Source organism: Mobula hypostoma, chromosome 11, assembly GCF_963921235.1.
Source record: "Mobula hypostoma chromosome 11, sMobHyp1.1, whole genome shotgun sequence".
Lineage (NCBI taxonomy): Eukaryota > Metazoa > Chordata > Chondrichthyes > Myliobatiformes > Myliobatidae > Mobula > Mobula hypostoma.
In genome coordinates this window covers 67821379-67837319 of record NC_086107.1, presented here as the reverse complement: position 1 = coordinate 67837319, position 15941 = coordinate 67821379, and the positions used below count along the sequence as shown (strand labels likewise).

General features: G+C 41.4%; 1 protein-coding gene across 1 annotated transcript in view; it reads right to left on the bottom strand.

The window, feature by feature from the left end:
* Positions 1 to 14783, bottom strand: part of cat (catalase) — a 37484-nt gene extending 22701 nt beyond the window's left edge. Inside the window, exons 1-3 of the mRNA XM_063062221.1 lie at positions 14636 to 14783; positions 10027 to 10198; positions 6394 to 6504 (exon numbers count right to left, since the gene is read on the bottom strand). Of these exons, the coding sequence (XP_062918291.1) occupies positions 6394 to 6504; positions 10027 to 10198; positions 14636 to 14701 (349 nt within the window). The 5' untranslated portion in view covers positions 14702 to 14783. The remainder of the gene's footprint in view (positions 1 to 6393; positions 6505 to 10026; positions 10199 to 14635) is intronic.
* Between the last annotated feature and the right edge of the window lie 1158 nt (positions 14784 to 15941).

Sequence of the window (15941 nt, the reverse complement as noted above, 5' to 3'; positions counted from 1 at the left end):
CACCTACCAATCACATCTTTGCCAGAGAACAACCTGTCCCAATCCACGCTTTTTAGATCCTTTCTCATTTCTTCAAATTTGGCCGCCTTCCAGTTCAGAACCTCAACCCTAGGACCAGATCTATCCTTGTCCATGATCAAATTGAAACTAATGGTGTTATGATCACTGGAACCAAAGTGCTCCCCTACACAGACTTCTGTCACTTGCCCTAATTCGTTTCCTAACAGGAGATCCAATATTGCATCCCCTCTAGTTGGTCCCTCTATATACTGATTTAGAAAACTTTCCTGAACACATTTTACAAACTCTAAACCATCTAGACCCCTAACAGTATGGGAGTCCCAATCAATGTATGGAAAATTAAAATCCCCTACCACCACAACTTTATGTTTCCTGCAGTTGCCTGCTATCTCTCTGCAGATTTGCTCTTCCAAGTCTCGTTGACTATTGGGTGGTCTGTAATATAATCCCACTAATGTGGCCATACCTTTCCTGTTTCTCAGCTCCACCCATAAGGACTCAGTAGACAAGCCCCCTAATCTGTCCTGCCTGAGCACTGCTGTAATATTTTCCCTAACAAGCAATGCTACTTTACCTTCATTCCTCTGCCTCGATCACATCTGAAACATCGGAACCCTGGAATATTAAGCTGCCAGTCCTGCCCCTCCTGTAGCCAAGTTTCACTAACTGCTACAACATCATAATTCCACGTGTCAATCCACGCCCTCAACTCATCCGCCTTCTGCTTTTATTTCAGCTTTCTAGCATCTGTAATTTATTTGATTTTCACTCAGAGTGATAATGATAGCTTAGCAGTTAGCACGATGTTCTACAACACCAGCTACAAGATTAGGCTTGGATTCCTGCCACTGTCTGTAAGGAGTTTGTACATTATCCTCCTGACTGCGTAGGTTTCCTCTGAGTGCTCTAGGTTCCTCCCACATTCCAAAGACAGATAGTTAGGGTGAGCGAGTTGTGGGCATGCTACGTTGGCACCACAAGCATGGCAACTTCTGTGGGTGGTCCAGCACAATCTTCACTGATTCGATGTGACACAAGCAATCCATTTCATTGCCTGTTTTGTTGTACGTATAATAAAGCTTTGATAAAAAAGAGCTAGCAACCTAGAACACTAAACTGATTATAAAAAGTATTGTTTCCTTAACTTCTCAGCTTGAGAAAAAAGACTAGAACTTTCCACACTGAACAAAATTATGTCCCTAAAACACAATTTTAGTACCCCATCCATTATTTATTCATATACACACATTCTTTCTCTATCTCTTCCCCCGTCCCCCTCACTATACCCTTTGCCCATCCTCTGGGTTTCCCCCCCTCCCTTTTCCTTCTCCCTGGGCCTCCTGTCCCATGATCCTCTCATATCCCTTTTGCCAATCACCTGTCCAGCTCTTGGCTCCATCCCTCCCCCTCCTGTCTTCTCCTAACATTTTGGATCTCCCCCTCCCACTTTCAAATCTCTTACTAGCTCTTCCTTCAGTTAGTCCTGATGAAGGGTCTCAGCCCAAAACGTCGACTGTACCTCTTCCTAGAGATGCTGCCTGGCCTGCTGAGTTCACCAGCAACTTTGATGTGTGTTGACACAATTTTAGTGTTTTGATTCTAGATTCCATCCCACTAAGTATAGTGCACATTGCCCAATTTCTTGAACTTTTCCAATATTGAAGGAACACTCTCATTCAATTATTAGAATAAAATTGAACCAAGTCCAGAAGAGAAAGGAGTCTTTCAAATACACTGACAATAATTGAAAATTCTATAGCAAGTACTTGATCACTGCTCGGGGAGAAGGGTCTGCACTGTGCAGGCGCATGATGTAGCGCGCCAAGGTTTAAAAAGAGAATATTTTCCAACGGTTCTTGTTTCAGTCGAAGCAAGCAGCTGAGAAGAAGGGAGTGAAGAAATCGGGTAGAAAAAGTCGTTTTTTTTTAAAACACTGCTCAGAGAGAAGGATCTGCACTGCGCAGGAGTGTGACGTAGCGCACCAAGGTTTAAAAACAGACAGCTATATACAGTGGCCATCGTCGGAGTGGACTGAGTCAGAGTGGGATAGCTTTGGCTCAACAGGCTTCGGCGAGAACAGGCAGAGGCCAGGGTAGGTTCCGGTAAGTTTTTTGTTCAGCTTGTTTAGAGTAGAGAGAATTCCAGGCAGGATGTTGGAATGCTCCTCTTACAGGATGTGGGAAGTCAGGGAGCCCTCCGGTGTCCCTGACAACAACACCTGCAAGAAGTGCATCCAGCTGCAGTTCCTAACAAACCGCGTTAGGGAACTGGAGCAGGAGCTGGATGACCTGCGGATCATTCGGGAGAATGAGGAGATTATAGATAGTAGCTACAGCGAGGTAGTTACGCCAACGGAGCAGAGCACAGGAAATTGGGTCACTGTCAGGGGAGGGAAGAGAAAAGGGCAGGCAGGGCAGGGTTCCCCTGTGGCCATTGCCCTCAACAACAAGTATACCGCATTGGATACTGTTGAGGGGATAACTTACCTAGGACAAGCTGCAGTAGCTGGATCTCTGGCACTGAGTCTGGCTCTGCAGTGCAGAAGGGAGGGTGGAAAAAGAGGAGAGCGGTAGTGATAGGGGTGCAGATAGGAGGTTCTGTGGTCATGACAGAGAATCCAGGATGGTTTGTTGCCTCCCGGGTGCCAGGGTCAAGGATGTCTCTGATCGCTTGCGTGACATTCTGAAGTGGGAGGGTGATCCGCCAGATGTCGTGGTGCACATCGGTACCAATGACATAGCAAGGAAGAGTGAGGAGGTCCTGGAGAGTGAGTAGAGAGAGCTTGGTAGGAAGTTGAAAAGCAGCACCTCAAGGGTGGCAATCTCAGGATTGCTACCTGTGCTACGTGCCAGTGAGGGTAAGAATAGGATGCTCCAGAGGATGAACAAGTGGCTGAGGAACTGGTGTAGGGGACAGGGTTTCAGATTTCAGGATCATTGGGACCTCTTCTGGGGTAGGTGGGACCTGTACAAGAGAGACAGGTTACACTTGAACTAAAGGGGGGACCAATATCCTTTCAGGGAGGTTTGTTAGTGCTATTGCGGAGGCTTTAAACTAGATTTGCAGGGGCATGGGAACCAGAGTGCCAGAGCTGACAGTGTGGCTGGGGTGAAAATAAATGACGTTAAAAGTTCAAGCAAATCCGCTAATAGAAAGGTTGTTGGTGGTGGTAAAAATCTTCTGAGGTGTATATATTTCAATGCTAGGAGTATTGCGGGGAAGGCGGATGAGTTGAGGGCGTGGATTGACACGTGGAATTATGACGTTATAGCAATTAGTGAAACTTGGCTACAGGATGGGCAGGACTGGCAGCTTAATATTCCAGGGTTCTGATGTTTCAGATGTGATCGAGGGAGAGGAATGAAAGCTGGGGGAGTAGCATTGCTTGTTAGGGAAAATATTACAGCAGTGCTCAGGCAGGACAGATTAGAGGACTTGTCTACTGAGTCCTTATGGGTGGAGCTGAGAAACAGGAAAGGTATGGCCACATTAGTGGGATTGTATTACAGGCCACCTAATAGTCAACGAGAGTTGGAAGAGCAAATCTGCAGAGAGATAGCAGGCAACTGCAGGAAACAAAGTTGTGGTGGTAGGGGATTTTAATTTTCCATATATTGATTGGGACTCCCATACTGTTAGGGGTCTAGATGGTTTCGAGTTTGTAAAATGTGTTCAGGAAAGTTTTCTAAATCAATATATAGAGGGACCAACTAGAGGGGATGCAATATTGGATCTCCTGTTAGGAAACGAGTTAGGACAAGTGACGGAAGTCTGTGTAGGGGAGCACTGTGATTCCAGTGATCAAAACAACACCATTAGTTTCAACTTGATCATGGACAAGGATAGATCTGGTCCTAGGGTTGAGGTTCTGAACTGGAAGAAGGCCAAATTTGAAGAAATGAGAAAGGATCTGAAAAGCGTGGATTGGGACAGGTTGTTCTCTGGCAAAGATGTGATCGGTAGGTGGGAAGCCTTCAAAGGAGAAATTTTGAGAGTGCAGAGTTTGTATGTTCCTGTCAGGATTAAAGGCAAAGTGAATAGGAATAAGGAAGATTGGTTCTCAAGGGATATTGCAACTCTGATAAAGAAGAAGAGGGAGTTGTATGAAATGTATAGGAAACAGGGAGTAAATAAGGTGCTTGAGGAGTATAAGAAGTGCAAGAAAATACTTAAGAAAGAAATCAGGAGGGCTGAAAGAAGACATGAGGTTGCCTTGGCAGTCAAAATGAAGGATAATCCAAAGAGCTTTTACAGGTATATTAAGAGCAAAAGGATTGTAAGGGATAAAATTGGTCCTCTTGAAGATCAGAGTGGTCGGCTATGTGCGGAACCAAAGGAAATGGGGGGAGATCTTAAATAGGTTTTTTTGCATCTGTATTTACTCAAGAAGCTGGCATGAAGTCTATGGAATTAAGGGAAACAAGTTGTGAGATCATAGAAACGGTACAGATTGAAAAGGAGGAGGTGCTTGCGGTCTTGAGGAAAATTAAAGTGGATAAATCCCCGGGACCTGACAGGGTGTTCCCTCGGACCTTGAAGGAGACTAGTGTTGAAATTGCAGGGGCCCTGGCAGAAATATTTAAAATGTCGCTGTCTACAGGTGAGGTGCCGGAGGATTGGAGAGTGGCTCATGTTGTTCCATTGTTTAAAAAAAGGATCGAAAAGTAATCCGGGAAATTATAGGCCGGTAAGTTTAACGTCAGTCGTGGGTAAGTTATTGGAGGGAGTACTAAGAGACAGAAACTACAAGCATTTGGATAGACAGGGACTTATTAGGGAGAGTCAACATGGCTTTGTGCGTGGTAGGTCATGTTTGACCAATCTATTGGAGTTTTTTTGAGGAGGTTACCAGGAAAATGGATGAAGGGAAGGCAATGGATATTGTCTACATGGACTTCAGTAAGGCCTTTGACAAGGTCCCGCATGGGAGGTTAGTTAGGAAAATTCAGTCGCTAGGTATACATGGAGAGGTGGTAAATTGGATTAGACATTGGCTCAATGGAAGAAGCCAAAGAGTGGTAGTAGAGAATTGCTTCTCCGAGTGGAGGCCTATGACTAGTGGTGTGCCACAGGGATCAGTGCTGGGTCCATTGTTATTTGTCATCTATATCAATGATCTGGATGATAATGTGGTAAATTGGATCAGCAAATTTGCTAATGATACAAAGATTGGAGGTGTAGTAGACAGTGAGGAAGGTTTTCAGAGCCTGCAGAGGGACTTGGACCAGCTGGAAAAATGGGCTGAAAAATGGCAGATGGAGTTTAATACAGACAAGTATGAGGTATTGCACGTTGGAAGGACAAACCAACGTAGAACATACAGGGTTAATGGTAAGGCACTGAGGAGTGCAGTGGAACAGAGGGATCTGGGAATACAGATACAAAATTCCCTAAAAATGGCATCACAGGTAGACAGGGTTGTAAAGAGAGCTTTTGGTACATTGGCCTTTATTAATCAAAGTATTGAGTATAAGAGCCGGAATGTTATGATGAGGTTGTATAAGGCATTGGTGAGGCCGAATCTGGAGTATTGTGTTCAGTTCTGGTCAACAAATTACAGGAAGGATATAAATAAGGTTGAAAGAGTGCAGAGAAGGTTTACAAGGATGTTGCCAGGACTTGAGAAACACAGTTACAGAGAGAGGTTGAATAGGTTAGGACTTTATTCCCTGGAGCGTAGAAGAATGAGGGGAGATTTGATAGAGGTATATAAAATTATGATGGGTACAGATAGAGTGAATGCAAGCATCCTTTTTCCACTGAGGCAAGGGGAGAAAAAAAAACCAGACATGGGTTAAGGATGAGGAGGGAAAAATTTAAAGGGAACATTAGGGAGGGCTTCTTCACACAGTGTGGTGGGAGTATGGAATGAGCTGCCAGACAAGGTGGTAAATGCAGGTTCTTTTTAACATTTAAGAATAAATTGGACAGGTATGCATGGGAGGTGTATGGAGGGATATGGTCCGTGTGCAGGTCAGTGGGACTAGGCAGAAAATGGTTTGGCACAGCCAAGAAGGGCCAAAAGGCCTGTTTCTGTGCTGTAGTTTTTCTATGGTTTCTATCTAAAGATCTCCTCCTCCAACTCTACCCCCACCCCAGGTTGCCCTTAGGCTGAGGGCAACTCACTTCCACTCCCATTGAGGATTGCAAGACACACTCATGTTAATTATTTCACAAGGAGTTGACATTGCATACTAGCTACTATACAAACTTGATAGAGTAAGGTCTGGTGAAACAGCAAGGCAGTCAGAGACAAGCGGAGGACAAGATCACACACAAACATTGACACACTCCACACTAAGCACACCCAGACAAATAGACAATAGAGCATGGGGTGGTGCAATGATCACATGAATTTCAGATAACTCTTACCAACAGTTGAGAAGCGAACAGAGACAGATGTTCTTTTTCCAATATTCTGAAATACTTTGGCCTTACAGTATCTTGTGATGTCATGGGTCACCTCAAAAAAACCAAAGGCACCTGGAAGAAATCAAACTATGTTAATTCCTAAACCTTGAGTTTAGGATTCATTTTAAAGTTTGAACCTTCTTAAAATAATAACCTTAACATTCAAATCAACTTTCTCTTCATTATATCTACTCATGGTGAGTGACATTCAAATTTAAATGAATTACTCAAAACATGGCATTTTCTGAACAATTTTTTGCTGACAATTATTGGACCCTATTGTGTTTTTAAATGTACGAATACCTGTATACAGTTCAAGGGTTGAATCCATACAGCTCCTTGAAGAGTGAAGGAAAGGGGAAATCAGCAGCAAAAAAAATTGGCAAGTGGGAATAGCAGAAAAGAGCGTTAACTTCAGAAAGTAGCAGATATTGATACAGGTAAACAGTGAAAGACTGCTTCCACTCAAGGGCAAATAAAATGCTGGAAACACAGGTCAGATAGAGTCTGTAGAAAGTGGAAAAGTCAATATAGATTCTTCCACAACAACTTGCAGATAAGGAAGCTAAAGGATGAACTACTTCACAATATAATTTACTGAAAGGAATATTGATCCTACCCTTTTGTATCCCTCATGGTTTGCCAACAGTTATAAGGGTTGAATTTCAATCAACAATTCCAAGTTCTTGCCATAAATCATTGGATATTTCACAGTAAGGCTACCTTCTAAATACTTCAAGTGCTTGCCAGTTCTTTAATTCTGCTTTAACAGGCTACAGGAGTAGGCTATTGCTTTGCATTAAGCTACACATGCAGACAGATCCAAAAAGGTATTATTTTATGGTGTAATAAGGCCAAATAATGAGCTTTGCAATCAAAAACAACTGAAATTCAACCATGATAGGATTGATCCTTGACCATGTCCTGTTGCATGATGGATCAAGTAATCACACAAGAGATAACTGTAAACAACAAAATCTTTTTCACTTTCTACGGACTCTATCTGACATGTGTTTCCAGCATTTTATTTGCCCTTGAGTGGAAGCAGTCTTTCACTGTTTACCTGTATCCAAATCTCTTACTAACTCTTCCTTCAGTTAGTCCTGACGAAGGGTCTCGGCCTGAAACGTCGACTGTACCTCTTCCTAAAGATGCTGCCTGGTCTGCTGTGTTCACCAGCAACTTTGATGTGTGTTGCCAGAGATAACTGTAGTTTTTCTTGTAAATCAAACACTAGTAATGAGAAATATTCAGTTCCATGGTCTATTGCAGTGACAAAAGTGTAACGAAAACTTTCTAATCTTAAAACTGCCTCAGTGAACAGTAATCCTTCTGGCAAATATGAATGATAATTTCACATGGGTAGATGTATGGATTAATGTCATAACAGGCTAGATACCAGGAATTCTCTATACAGAAACATTTTTCCCTTCATTTGCATGGATGAGTTAGATATCACCATAGGATGATGTTACACTTAGAACTTAATACCTTAATTAGATGATAGCAAAAGAATGAAAACTAGATTTTGTAATCTGGATACATTATTCCCTTTGATTTTACACTTTTACATAACCAACCACCCCAACATACTGGCGGCTTTGACAAGGTCATATATATCGGCCATCACTGACCACTATGTCAAGATGGCTGCTTCTTTTGATATAAATTGTTTTGCTCCTTCAAAATTCAAGAGAATTTACTCCCTTCAAAATTCAACAGATAAATGTTTGCAATGATCTGTACAGTTAGTAATATTTTGCCGTTCCACTACTAGAACCATTTCGTAGTTAATCCTTTTTAAATTTCACAAGTTACCAAGGAGAGCTTGGAACTCAAGGCCAGTACCGTTACCACACCCAATCACTGTGCTAATTGAGCAAGTCAATTATTTAATAATTGGAATCTATTTGAAATCATGCCAGTTACATTACCAAGTACACAAAAAGACTTGGCATGAACCACTACTTTGCCATTTTACTTTGAAATACTATCTTTAGAAAACCCGAATCTTTAATACATCTACTTCCCTAATTAAAAAAGGTAAGAAGCAGTTTGTTTTAAACCCCATCCTGGAGTATATCACGAGGAATTCTGCAGATGCTGGAAATTCAAGCAACACACATCAAAGTTGCTGGTGAACACAGCAGGCCAGGCAACATCTCTAGGAAGAGGTACAGTCGACATTTCGGGCCGAGACCCTTCATCAGGACTAACTGAAGGAAGAGCTAGTAAGAGATTTGAGAGGGGGAGGGGGAGAGGGAGATCCAAAATGATAGGAGAAGACAGGAGGTGGAGGGATGGAGCCAAGAGCTGGACAGGTGATTGGCAAAAGGAATATGAGAGGATCATGGGACAGGACCATGATCCTCTCATATCTCTTTTGCCAATCACCTGTCCAGCTCTTGGCTCCATCCCTCCACCTCCTGTCTTCTCCTATCATTTTGGATCTCCCCTTCCCCCTCTCAAATCTCTTACTAGCTCTTCCTTCAGTTAGTCCTGACGAAGGGTCTCGGCCCAAAACGTCAACTGTACCTCTTCCTAGAGATGCTGCCTGGCCTGCTGCGTTCAACAGCAACTTTGACGTGTGTTGCTGGAGTATATCATGTGCTGCCGCATTTTTTGGGAGATGATCCAGTTAACTTCTAATATAAATAATAGATAGAACCTGTTGATTTTCCCCCATTGGGAATAATTATCCACCAGCCTCTAATACTTTTGTTGCAAAGTTACTACCATTTTGCACAAGTACAATTCCAGCTCATTTAGGCGATGTCAACTGTATGAGAACAATAATTGCTTCTTGAAGAAATGTGATGCATGGTGGCTGATGCCCATAAAAATCAGTGCAAGTTATCCAGCTCTTATACATGTAGCTGGCCCTCATCATCAGCTACTTTTCTCAAAATAATGGGGAAGAGAGAATACAAAAAAAAAGACAGCTTTTAAACCAACATATTAAGATTCTGCATCTACCATTTAAGGTGATGTCACAATAAGCACCAACTCAAGTAACTCTAGGTGGAGCAGATGCAGAAACAAAACAAGGCAAGTGGGCAGGGAGGGTGATTATGATCCAGACAATATATGACCTCTTAAGTGTTTACTACACTGATAATTATTTTAGCTACAAAACACAAGCCAAATTTTGAATCATGGTCTAACCAAACTGATAATGATCAGTTAATATATTGTGCATTTTCTGTTTATCCTACGAAGGACAAGATTGGAAACAATTTACTTTCACAGGAAAATCATTCAGTTAGAAGCTTGCCAAAAGAATAAATGAGGTTCAGAAAAAAGGAAATTGAAGCAACTTATTGAATTCAAAGCCACTATTCATAATTACAAAAATTCCCAACCAACACAATACATGTTTTAAGAAAGTGAGAATGATTTTTCTTTAAACTGGCTTGACTATGAATATATGCTAGCCACAACAGAAATTTATACAACTTAGTAGCAACTCCCAAATATCTTTTTTCACGTTTTAAGGATGCTCTACAGAAGACTAGGATCAATCGTTGCTCTGAATTATATTCACCAATTTACTAATCCCTGCTTTTTCAGGTGGATAAAAATGTATAAACTCACCTGCCCCCTTTGCATGTACAACACGCTCAGGGATCCTCTCCCGATCAAAGTGTGCCATTTCATCAAAAAACACAACATCCTGTACAAGCAATGGCCCTCTAGGTCCAGCTGTAATGACATTCAACTTGTCTCCAACAGGCTGGCCTGCTCCGGTGGTCAAAACATCTGCAGGCTAGAAGAATGAACATTGTAAATCTCAAAACACTGTGTGCTATAGATTAAATGACCAAAGTTGCACAGAAAAATAAAGCATGTAATCATGCAATTCTTTTCCTGCAGAGAAAATTCAGGAAAAAAATTACCAGACATCCTACTTCAGCCATATAGATGGAAGGCTCTCAATATGGCCTATGCCATTCCACCTTTCTAATTTCACATTCACATGTGGTCTAACAAGTGCTTTGAACATGCAGCCACTAAAAGTAAACATGGTTTTAAAAATCTTTTGATTAGACAGCATTTTACTATTCAAGCTTCATCTTTCTTGTTTATTTTTATGTCCAAGGTAGTGATCTTCAAGTGCTAGAATATATTAGGGCTCCAGTAATCCTATTCATTACCTTTTCTAAAACTCCTTCCATCTTCTACTGTTTTCAACTGGCAACCATTATACCTTCCTCAGACACCCAGTGTCTGTGGGCCACATCTTTGTCATCAGAGAACAAAGTAGGAAAATGTGCATTTCAATCAGTGTTTTTCCCACACACACATTTCTATGTTAACTATTATTCCAGGGCTCTATTCCTTTGAGTCTTCACCATTTATAATCAATGCCAAAAGTGCCTGTTTCAAATAAATGAACTCCCTTTCTTCCATTGATTAATCAAAATATACTCCACTTAAAGACAGTACAGTTATGCTTTCTACACAATCTTAACTCCCACTGATAAAGGGTCTTAAACCAAAGGGGATAACTTCACTCAACTTCACTTGCCCCGACATTGAGAAGTTCCTACAACCTATGGATTCACTTTCAAAGACTCTTCATCTCACATCCTTGATATTCATTGTTTATTTATAATTTCTTTCTTTTTGTATTGCACAGCTTGTCAGCTTTTGCACACTGGTTTTCCACCCTGTTGATGCAGTCTTTCATGGATTCTATCATAGTTATTATTCTAATATGGATTTATTGAGTATATCTGCAAGAAAATGCATCTCAGGGTTGTATATGGTGACATATATGTACCTTGACAATAAATTTACTTTGAATTCTAAAGGCTCACTGACCAATGGTGGCTCCAACTTGTCAATTATAGAAAGCACTGGAAAAGCAGGTCAGGAGTTCTGTACACAGAAAAATACTTAATTTAATGTCCATTTATCCAAAAATATATCTTATTTTTACAAGAACATTTATATTTATTCTTTTTAATCATTACAATCTAAAATTGAGACATTTTCTCCACAACTACACTTAAATTTTTGCACTAATACCTAGCACTATCTCATACTTTGTATCTGGTTTCACTCATGTCCCTTGATCTGGACTTTCTTAGCATGTTGGGGAAAAAAAAATCAGTATTCAAATCTTGATCACTTCATCTGCTGTTCAAAGACCAATTCCACAACCTATGGACTCACTTTCATAGACTCTACTATTCATGTTCTCAATATTATTTAATATTATTGTTTTTTGTGCTTGCACAGCAAGTTTTCTTCAGCATGTTGGTTGTTTGTCCATCTGTGGAGTTTTTCCTATTGATTCTACTGTGTTTCTTTGTACCAACTCTGAATACCCATAAGAAAATGAATCTCAGAGTAATACATAGTTTAATAGTAAATTTACATTGAACTTTGAATATTTATACTCTTTTATGCACCTGATTTCATAAAAGCCATACATTTATTGGCTAAAAAAACCCTGTTTTAGTAAAAAAAACAAGAAAATGGTCAAAGTAGTGGCAAAATGGCCACTACATTGATAGCCAGATGTTTCAAACTTTGACTCTAGGCAACCACTTGCATCACTGCACAATTATCTCAGCTCTATACAAGAGACTCGATGAGAATGCGTAAATAATACATAAATGTGATTCATGTCAAGATTAGTGTAAATGGATACTTGATAATTGGCAAGAACTCAGTGGGTCAAAGAGCTTGCTCTATCGCATTAAGATGCTAAACGAGGAAAACAAACAAGATTCCAGCTCTAACTATACACCACTAATTGAAAGAAAACTAAACAGGCAAAAATGGGGGGGGGGGGGGAAGAGAAGATATTATATATAAAAAACCAGTCACTTTGGGCAGATGGGGTTCGTCAGTCGTGGTTGGCAGTTTATCTAGGGGAAGGAAAACTGATCACAAACCGTCATTGCCTTGCAGCTACTACCACTCTCGAGGGAGGCTTTGGGAGTAAACCCTGGGGAAAAATCCAGATCTGGAGTCCCCAAGGCAGTCCTACACTGAGTTCAACACCGACTGGCAACTGCTGAGACACCACTGATGCCAAACTGTATCCATCTTTGCAATCCCTTTGGATTCATCAACATGGATAGGGAAAGCCTGCTAAATGGGCAATCACTTGCTCTTTATATCATACTGCCCTGGCTTGCACATCACAGACTATCGCCTACAGCTTATGCGGGTTAAAGATGACCTGGGATTCCAGTCGGCTGGAGTTTACAAGATTCCCTGTAAAGGTAGAGTAGTGTACATCAGCCAGACAGGGTGCACAGTGGAAATCCACATTTAGCACAGGAGGTCCATCTGTTTGGGGAACCTGGAAAAATCGGTGGTAGCAGAACATTGCATTCACAGTGGCCGTAGGATTGACTCTGATGACACAAAACTACTGTGGCATGCCAATGGCTTTTGGGACTGTCAGGTAAACAAAAACATTGAAATAAAATGAGGGAAAGTAATTTTAACAAAGACAAAGATCTTGCTCTAAGTAGAACTGGAATTCAATTGTAAACAAGGTAGGAGAGGGAAACCTTACTCGATGAGGACTAACCAGTCAGAAGGGACGGACTACTGGGGTATAAACCGGACTAGACAAGCCTGGGCATCATCCCTGATAAAGATGGTGGAGTTTGTCATTGAAACATTGGTTATTATCGCTACCTGTACCTGGCTGAAAGCCCAAGAAGAGTTTATTCATTATATACACCGGGAAAACACTAGATCCTGTAACATTAACATTTCCCTTTTAAAGTCTATAGTTAAATAGCAAATCATCCATAGACTAATAATACTGTATGATATGGCTAAAGAACAATTTGAATTTGAGAAGGCAGAGAGATAATGCAAATTTCCTACATCAAATTCTGTTCTGCAATCTTTTACCTTCTGAATACAACTAGGCAGAAGTTCAAGACTCCTGAGCAAAAACCGAAGGTCCTGACCTTCTGTTCAGCTGATTGCCCATTTGTGGAAACAAATGTCATTATTAATAATCTGCCATTAAGATTCCATAGATGTTCCCATCACTTGCATTGCAATTCCTTCCTGCTTAAATCAACATTCCAATAAGGCTCATTCATTATAAAAGAAAAAAGACTGTAAACAAATGCAAGATTTTAAAGTTGATAGAGTTTATTTATTCACTCCTAGTACATTAAGGTTCCAATGTAATAAACTTGTGTTTATTTGTCTGAAAGTTTTGAGTATTTGCAAATGACGCATTTTGACCCATTCCAGCTGAGTTGGGAGTAGCTAAACAAACTGCTTTTCAATTTGATAAAGGAATTATTGTTTTTAAAAATGGAGCTGGTGAGCCCACGCCTGGTACACGGTTTTAGAATACAGGGACACCCCATTTAAGAATGAAATGAGGAAGAATTTCTTGGCTCCAGATCAATGTCTTTGAAACTGACACAGAGAGAGCTATAAGGGGAGAGTTCCTGTACATTGATATCCAAGATAAATCCCCAATCAGCAAGACTATCAAAAGTTTCAGAGAAAGAGCACGAAGACAGGCTTGAAAAATATCAAGTCAGGCATGATCTTATTAAATAGCAGAGCAGGCTTGAGGAGCTGAATTTCCCATTTCTACTTACGCTTTCACGATGTATAGTTATGCACCTTCTTATCAAGTACAGATTCGCTACAGGAGGTGCTGCAAAGATTCACCATACTTGTCGTCAGATGAGAATAAACTAAAAACACCAAAACTGTTATTCAGAGTTGAGATAAACTAGAGGTGACTACGTTACAAGGATACAAGGTAATTAGAGGGCTTGTCCAGGTACATGCTGCCTATATCAAAAGGTCACAGTCTCAAAGACCATTTAAGACCAAAGTGGAATAGAGCGTTTTACAGACTTGTTGGAATTCTCTTTCATAGTGACTTATTTTGGAAAATTAAAAAGGAATCAGGGGCTAAAGAGAACAGGCCGGAAAAATAACGGAGGCTGAATATTAACTACAGTTCATGCCTCAAAGTCAGAACAACAGACTGCCGCCCCTTGAGTATCATGTCCTCCTCAGATTTTGTTCTTAAACCTGGTCTCCGATTACAAGCCGCCTCGGCTGTAGTGGAGAAATGATTCCCATCCCGAGCAAAGACCTTTGCCTCCAGGTAAATAACCCAAGAGCTCAAAGTGATTTCAATCGCCCGAATCTCGCGGGGCCCCATCTTCGGAGGCTACACCGCCACACTCACCATGTCAACCTTCGAGCTCTTCCAGCACCGCAGCTGCTCACTAGCTTCGTCCCGAGAACCCTCCATCTTGCCGGTTCAGCACCCTCCAACTGTCGAAGGCACGTCGCCCCCTTCGCCCCCTAATATAAGGCGCCAGCAGCACACACAAGCCCGCCCCCCCCCCGGGCCGAACTGGCGCGTACCCTATTGGAGGACACAAGTGGCACTCAAACCCGTCCCGCCCATCGGTTGGAACTGCTTCCTTCCCAGACTGGATGCCGAAGCAGAGCCATTTGCTGGAGTTTAGCACGGTTGCAAAGTGCTTTGGCGTTTAGGACCGACTGGAGCAGCACGAAGGTCATGTCTCATCGGCCACTTCAGTACACAGGTGATTTTAAAAAACTGCAAAGGAAATCTACAATAAAAATAGAAAATTTGGAAGCACTCAGCCCGTCAGGCAGCATCGGTGGAGAGAGAAACTGTCCCTGGTCTGAGAAAGTTCTGACCAAGAGTCTAAGATCTGAAAAGTTAATTAATTCTCTTTGCGCTAATGTAGCCTGACTAGCAAAGCATTTCCAGTAATTTCTGTGTTTATTTCACTTCAAATTCCAAGTCCTGTTTTCTCTCCAAATCCTTGATCCCTTTGACATTATGAAACACATCTCCCTCCTTTTTAAAAATATTTAATGGTTATTTGGGAAAGAAATCACTATCCTTTAATTGAAGAAACTTGAAATCCTTGATTCTGGACTTTACAATCATCTGGAGCATCTTCCTTGTATCTAGTCTGGCCAGATTAGTCTTATAAGTATTTGTTAAATTCCTGTGAAAGACATTCTCAACTTTTTCTATGACAGTGAACAACAGCTTATCCAACCTAATCTTTCCTCATAAACCAGTCCACTCAAGTCAGGAATAAATCCAGTAAAGCTTCATTGCAAACCTTCCATAGCAAGAACGTACTCCCCAAGTTAAGACGGAGGATGAGAGGTGACCTGATAGAGGTGTATAAGATGATGAAAGGCATTGATCGTGTGGATAGTCAGAGGCTTTTTCCCAGGGCTGAAATGGCTATCACGAGAGGGCACAGTTTTAAGGTGCTTGGAAGTAGGTACCGAGGAGATGTCAGGGGTAAGTTTTTTTTACGCAGAGAGTGGTGAGTGTGTGGAATGGGCTTCTGGCGGCAGTGGTGGAAGTGAAAACGATAGGGTCTTTTAAGAGACTCCTGGATAGGTACATGGAACTTAGAAAAATGGAGGGCTATGGGTAACTCTAGGTAATTTCTGAGGCAAGGACATGTTCGGCACAGCTTTGTGGGCCGAAGGGC